Here is a 7,194-nt window from a genome sequence, read left to right as displayed (position 1 = left end):
GTGCTTTGAGGACGCCAGAGCCTTGTTTTGAGCTACGTCCTTGGGCGGCGCCGCAGGCGGGGTATCAAATTCGATGCCTTCTAACTCTGGTCGCAGTGTAGTTGCTCGGCTCAATGGCGTTTGGAAACTAAAGTTTTCAGAGGAAAAGTTGATGAGATCCTCTACTTCTACTTCCTCCTCCATAACTGGTTCCAGGTCTGGTGTCGTAACTGGCGATTCGTCCGTCTTTTGTTCCACTGAAGAGTTGCTGCGCGCGCTAACAGAGGCATATCTTTGTAGAGCTCGTCGGTACGTCTTGGTGTTGATCAGGTCGTAGTCAAAGTCAAACTCCGTGGTGCTAATCACAGAATCTCTGTTCCTCGAAACATTGACCACACTGCCTTCATCCAAGGAGTCGGGACTCGCTGGCCGGAAGTTGGGGACCTCTGGATAGTATGCCGCAGGCTCTCGGACGTCTTGTTTTTCGGCATTCAAAGTCGACTGATTTTGAATCAACAACGTCTTGATGTCCTGAGTGGATCGACTGTAGCAACGTTAGCAGGCGTAGACTACGGTGCAATGTCTGCATAGCGACTTACAGATTTAAAGTCTGTGTCAAGAGCGTCAACGTAGCCTTCTTGCGGTCTAATCGCCCAAGCAGTCGAGTCATTTCTCCATCTTTCCATAGAACTTTGATCTTCGTCTTCCAGTCAGTTCGGAGGAACAGGTCCTCATACTCTTTACTGATGGATAGAAGCGTTGCATGACACCCGTTGACGGCCACGGTAAAGACATCCTCCAATCCCAGCCGGTCAATGGCTTCAGGATCCTGGAGCACGACGCTCTCAACCTGTCGGAGCGCTATCTGTACCGCATGCACCTCCTCAGCAATGTCTGCGACGTTCTGTGGTGCGTCGTCGTATGCGTCAATGGTCTCCTTCACTTTCCAGGAGGCTTTCAGGACAGCGCCTGCCAAAGAAGCTGCAGCAGTAACGATGGTTACAGGATCCATGATGATGAGTGGAAGATTAAGGACCCTGATCTACGGCTGATCTTCGAAAGCCAGGGTGCTGCTTTGGTTTTGTTCTCATCCATTGTCCGAACTTTGTTTCATCGGGCCGTGCATGTTGCGATGGACATGCATTTTTGAAACGCCAGACGAAGTGGGAAAGCCGAGGTTGTTTAACATAAGCTTCATCGCACATGCATCATCCTGTGCTCCGCTGTAGTTTACTTACATGTAAACAATGAGCAAAAAGATGATTTGCTCGTTAGTCGCGACTCATGAAGGTTTGATCAAGCCTGAGGTCGTGATTGCATACTAATACCTACAGCAATTTTACGTCACACAAGCCGAGTGTCTAAAACTCCTGGATAACTTTGCGAGTCACAGAGGGTTTGATCCTTGATTCTACAAGCAATACAATTCAAGAGCATAGTTCAGAGATGAATGCTGAGTAATTGTGGTTAAGCCAAAGGTCTTGATGAATCCTCACATACTGTTGTGCCTTAGCTGATGGCAACGTGAGAACTTTGGAGCGCATCCTCAGACCTACCGTTTAGACAATTGCGATGAATGTACTTCGCTTCCATGATTTGTTTTATACACCCTAAGAGTGAAAGGGAGCAGACGGTTTAGTCAGTCTCATCAGGGTCGAATACTTATGGCTAAGCCAAGGTGGCATTTCTCACGAAGCACGGATCTGCCGTTATGTTTTATCGCTGCTGTCAATCATTTGGGCAGTGGATAAAACGCGGCTGTGTTGCTGTCCTTCATTTCAAGTAACGCGCTGAAATGAGTGCCGAGACCTTCATTCTTCGTTTGATAAGATGAGCCCCAGACGAAAGAAAGCTACTGCTTCATGATGTCTCTCCCCCACCCGCCCTGGTGTACCGTGTATTATTCGGTGAATGTCGCAAACATCCGTTGGAGCAAGGGGAAACACGTCACGCTAAACCAGATCAAGGCCTTACGAGGGACTTTCAGCTCGGTTTACGGAACCGAGCTAGCCAATCCATGATCCCCGCCGTTGCAGAGCTGAGTGAGCTGTGGTTACGGTGGCCCCGCGGTGGCCCCCAATGGCCCCAGGATGCCTCAGACTCTAGACACTGTGGCTGGCTATTCGACGCCGTCTCATAGTTAATGTTGACCTCAATTTACGCCTCCGCCAACCCAACTCTTACATATCCAGGCATCACGAAACGTAAGGGGCCGGTGAGATTTGGGGCCACCTGAATAAGAAGTGACGGCAAAGAAGCATGGTGTGTCACCGTGGCGTGTGCTGGCGGAGCTCCCAAGAGACCCCAAGACCCCCTGGCCCGAGAGTCCGGTGGATGATCTCACAGGTTTGCGGATCAAGCCCAGGCTCGCCAGACTCCGGAGTCCAATAGAATATAGATGTTTTGCCCAGGCCGCCCAATAACCCCCCTAGGCGCATTCCCGTCGTTTACTTTCGTATTTGTCTTGGCGACGCACAATCCTCCAGGCAAAGGGACGACTCGAGATTGGATGGCAGGATGGGTAGGCCCTTGCACCGCCCCAATGCCCAGGCGAGCTGTGCCTCTTGGTGCCTCTTGGTAAGTTGGTAGCCTCTTGGTGTGTTGGTCTTCTGGCTTTTACACCGCGTCATTGTCCTTCTTGGAAGCATACCTCCTGGCCTGGGCTGGCCCGGTACCAAGGTTTAGTCTTCTCCTTGTGTGCACCCTGACGGATGAAAACCCGGTGTCCTCTTGTTCTCTCGTTGGAACTTGGTCCCATGTCGCCAAGGCTGTCCATCAGGGCCATGAATCAGCGGGAATCCTAAGAGCATGCTCGTGAGGAGTCCACATCTGCGCCAAGATGCACGAAAGGAGAACAGCAGAAGCATGGAAGCTGCTGTCATACTCTTCCCCGGATTTTCTCCCAGAATAACTTACTCTAGCTGCTTTCCGCATCTTCCGGTCGTACCTCTGAGCTATCGTTCCTCTGAGCTTCTCCCTAGATAATTCCAACTTTGTTGATTCCCTTCTTGTTGATTCTCGAGGTTGTTCTCGTCCACGCGCAGCAGCTTACTGCCGCCCGCTCCCAAAGCAGACTAAGTTGAACATTCATCACGCCCGACCCTCGAACCCCAGTGGCGGTAAAAGATCAGCTGGCCCCCGTTGAGCGAGTCCTCCAGGTATTGCGCCTTTTTCAACCCCAACCAAACCGGCGGTTGCAATAAAAAAACACTTTCCTGTGCATCTGTTCGATCTTGCGCCCCGGCCGTTGGTCCGCAAGTGTTGAAATTTGTGCCTCGTCGTCCTCAGCGTCACTTGTACCGCCATGAACAACTGACCGCACATCTATCGCTCAAGTAGTCGCTCGTTTTACTATTATACCATCAAAGTCCAAAGTAGGGCTTACACCAGCTTAATCACTGGCTCAAAATGCTGTCGTCTCATTATCCAAGCGCAGTGCCACTGGCGCTATTGGCATTCTCCAGGGCTGCCGATGCGGCCTATTCAATAGATACTCGAGGTACGGACGAGTACACCCAAAACGCACCACAACACATGTAAATCTAGAGACTCTAACCAAACCCCACTACATAGATGATATCCTCACGACGGCCAGCACACTCGCATACGATCTCATGAAATTTTACGAAGGAAACAAGACAGGGGAAATTCCCGGGATCTTGCCAGGACCACCGGATGCGAACGAAGGCGATTACTATTGGTGGCAGGGCGGCGCCATGATGGGAACATATGTCGACTACTGGTACTACACGGGCGACGAGAGTTACAATCACGTCGTCACCGAGGGAATGCTCCACCAAGTCGGAGAAGGCCGCGATTATATGCCACGGAACCACACCGCCTCTCTCGGCAACGATGACCAAGGGTTTTGGGGCATGACGGCGATGCTCGCGGCCGAGAACAAGTTTCCCGACCCACCAGAGGATAAGCCGCAGTGGCTGGCGCTCGCACAAGCCGTATGGACGACCCAAGCAAACCCGGATAGACATGACGAGACATGCGGCGGCGGTATGCGTTGGCAGGTTCCACCGACTAACACGGGATACGACTACAAAAACACAATCTCGAACGGGTGCTTCTTTAATATTGGTGCTCGACTCGCTCGCTACACCGGCAACGATACGTATGTCCGCTACGCTGAAGAGACATGGGACTGGCTGTGGGCGGTGAAATACATCGACCACGAGAACTGGCGAGTCTACGACGGTGCCCATGTGCCGAAAAACTGCACCAACGTCTTCAAGGCAACTTTTTCGTACAATATCGCCGTTTTGATGCAAGGCTGTGCCTTCCTAGCGAATCATGTAAGCCGCCTCCGTGACCCCCTATCACACAAGATGCTGACCCTCGCAGACGGGAGAGCAAAAGTGGTTCGACCGCACCGAAGCCCTCGCAAGCCGCGCCATCGAAGACTTCTTCGCCGACGGTGCCGCTTACGAAATCCCCTGCGAATTCGAGACAGGCCGCTGCTCCCAAGACATGCTGAGCTTCAAGGGCTATGTCCACCGCTGGATGACGGTCGTAACTCAACTCGTCCCCTCGACCCGTGATCTCATTCTCCCGGTCTTGCGCAACTCCACCCTATCGGCCATCAAGCAGTGTACGGGCGGTGCCTCGGGTCGCGTCTGCGGATTCTACTGGAACAAAGGCGTGTTCGTCGATCCGGCTGTTGATGAGACAACTGGTGCTGGCGAGGCGATGAACGTTCTGGCCGCAGTCCAGAGCCTGTTGGAAGTGGCTCCTCCTGCTACGAATACAACGGGCGGCACGTCAAAAGGCGATCCCAACGCCGGGATGAACTCAAATCCGTTCAAGGAGTTCGATCCTCTTACTACAGGTGACCGTGCTGGAGCTGGCATCTTGACTTTTGTGGTTCTCTCGAGCGCTATTGGTATTTGGGTGTGGATGTCGCTTGGGTACCAGGAATGGACTGAAGGAGAGAAGGGTAAAGAGACAGCCCGCCCGATGAGTGAAAAGGTCGATACTTCGCTAGAGAGTGTAGCACCAGCAAAAGTGGCCATCCAGCAAGGCTAGGATTGTCTCAAGGCAAAATGCCTGTGAGTAGCCGGGTAGAATCACAGCGAATAGTCCGTAGGCCCTGAAGCTTATGGCAAGATGAATCTTTATCAGCAGCATTAGGATGGCGTTAATTGTAGTCCACCGAGAAGAGCACTCCATATAAGCATGTGCCTATATCATTCTCCTTTTTGTTTTTGCAAGCAGAGTCGTCATGGCTTCTCGTCAATGATTTTAGTCTCAAGAGTAAATATCACAGCTTAGAACTGCGCGTATCTTTCCAATTTTATCAACATCTCAAGCTCTTCAACCATCCTGGACAGACCTTGAAAGCTTGTTAAAGCTGTCAACAGCGTAGCTATGTATGGTCACCAGGAAATTCCACAAATTCAGTGTGAAATGTAATATTAATCGTCATTAAGGTCGTGGGTATCGCACTTTAAATACAAAACAAACATTATCGTAGCATGTGCAGCATCTTTCCTATTGCCATTTCAACATACTCTCGGCTTTCATCCTTCCTGCCACTCATTTCGTGTGCGTAACATGGTCGGCGGTATAAGCAGGCGCCATGGGAGCTACACCACCGTTGTTCGGCGCCACATACCCAGCCTGGCCCGGCTGAGCCATGTGCGCGTATCCGTAGCCCTGGTTCTGTCCTTGACCGTAACCTTGAGTAAAACCATATCCAGTGTTGGTGTTGTTGTTTCCGTCGCCCGGGGCGGGCGCGGGGGCGTCAGTGCCGATGCTGGAGCGTCCGTTGCCGCCATAGTACTTGCCCATCTCTTGTTGGCGCCTCTTACTTTGGCTCTTGTGGCGGCGGAAGAGACAGATGCCGATGATTATTACGGCGATGAAGATGACTACACCGACGACGATGGCTGCGATGATGCCGCCTCCGATTACTCTGACGCCGCTTCTGGTTCTGCCGATGCGGGTTGAGGTTGTCACACGGCTGACGAGCTTTGCAACATCACGAGCAACGTTTGTAGCTTCGATTTGGATGGCGGGCATATTGATGGTTTTTCTTTTGGATGTGAGTGAAAATATGTTGATCGAGGGTTCGATGAGTTGTGATTTTATAAATGGCAATTTCGGTTGATATCGCTGACAAATTGTTGTGATATTCTCATAAACAGCCTGTTGACCAGAGTGGAGGAATACACTCAGCCTTTATCATTAGGATTTGTGGCACTAGACTTCTAGAACGTCATTCCAAGTACTGAAAGCCACAGGTTAGAGACAACATAGGTGATCACCGCCCTAGTGATCCTACATCACCGCCTCAGATCGTGCCAAACCAGCGCGATACCAAATGACATCGGCTGTGGCACAGCATCGACTGTCCCATCCCAATTAGGCAATACGAGTGGCTGTCCGTCGCTGTCACCACTGAACAAAAGTAAGTAGTGTCCGGCTGCCTGATTCCAAGTGGTTGTGTGTGGTTGTAAAGTGGTAGCGGCCGCAGTAGCGCAACACCAGAACCGCGGGATCGGCCGTTGATGTCATCGGTCTCACTGCCAAGGCGAAGTAGTGAGATCAGCCACGGCGACGCTAGACTCCCGCCAGCAGACCATAGACCTGTATTTTCGCTCGGCCAATCGGTCTTCCGCGGGGGAGCAAGCATGAAGGGCGCACGCCGTTTCAAGGCGGTTGGAGAAGGTTGATGGGGGACCAAAGGTCACAGAAAACAGGAAAATGGGGGCATTGTGCTGCGACCACGATTGGAACCGGATGCGGTCGTGGTGATGCTTGAGGTCCGTCCGCACCAGCGCCGGTGAGGACCGGCTCACCTGTTCCCCGCTCGAGTGGCCAGCGCCCAGCGGGGATCCTGAGCATCGGCGATTTTTCGCAGGTAGATCTGGCGATTGGGCTGCCTCATGAGATTGCATTTGTCTCTGGATTGCCCTTGTTTGATGTGCCACCTATAGTATGAACATGAAGATCAAGGTGCACATGAAGTCGCATATTTCGCTCGACTGGAGTGATCAAGTGAGTTATGTCAGGCCCATCCCAGTACACTCGTTACAACGATTGTCACACTATGCCTATGAAACAATATGGTCTTACACAAGCATGACTAAGTTTGCCAAGGATATGCCAGTATAAAGGGTCTTCCACTCACTATATAGATAGTCGGGATATTCCCATAGCCACTCGTTCTTCATACTCATCAATACATCCCATTGACCCCCTACC

At 51.7% G+C, this 7,194-nt stretch overlaps 3 protein-coding genes across 3 annotated transcripts; 1 reads left to right on the top strand and 2 right to left on the bottom strand.

Annotated features, from left to right (window-relative positions):
* Nucleotides 1-574: 574 nt before the first annotated feature.
* BDP81DRAFT_321795 (uncharacterized protein) lies at nt 575-991 on the bottom strand (the record flags this gene model as incomplete). Its single annotated transcript, XM_060584649.1, has 1 exon — nt 575-991. One exon carries the CDS (start codon nt 989-991, stop codon nt 575-577), a length of 417 nt encoding a protein of 138 aa, XP_060444168.1.
* A 2,602-nt stretch (nt 992-3,593) lies between these two features.
* Nucleotides 3,594-5,013, top strand: BDP81DRAFT_395146 (family 76 glycosyl hydrolase; the record flags this gene model as incomplete). Its single annotated transcript, XM_060588037.1, has 2 exons — nt 3,594-4,283; nt 4,333-5,013. The coding sequence occupies 2 exons, from the start codon at nt 3,594-3,596 to the stop codon at nt 5,011-5,013; spliced, it is 1,371 nt and encodes a 456-aa protein (XP_060444167.1).
* Nucleotides 5,014-5,405: 392 nt separating this feature from the next.
* Nucleotides 5,406-6,156, bottom strand: BDP81DRAFT_429885 (uncharacterized protein). The gene has a single exon (XM_060590560.1). The coding sequence runs from the start codon at nt 6,007-6,009 to the stop codon at nt 5,524-5,526; it is 486 nt and encodes a 161-aa protein (XP_060444166.1). The 5' UTR covers nt 6,010-6,156; the 3' UTR covers nt 5,406-5,523.
* Between the last annotated feature and the right edge of the window lie 1,038 nt (nt 6,157-7,194).

The sequence above is a fragment of the Colletotrichum phormii genome, assembly GCF_030913505.1.
Source record: "Colletotrichum phormii strain CBS 102054 chromosome Unknown BDP81scaffold_12, whole genome shotgun sequence".
In the NCBI taxonomy this organism is placed as follows: Eukaryota; Fungi; Ascomycota; class Sordariomycetes; order Glomerellales; family Glomerellaceae; genus Colletotrichum; species Colletotrichum phormii.
The sequence above is the reverse complement of the archived record's forward strand: the minus strand, read 5'-3'. Positions and strand labels throughout refer to the sequence as shown.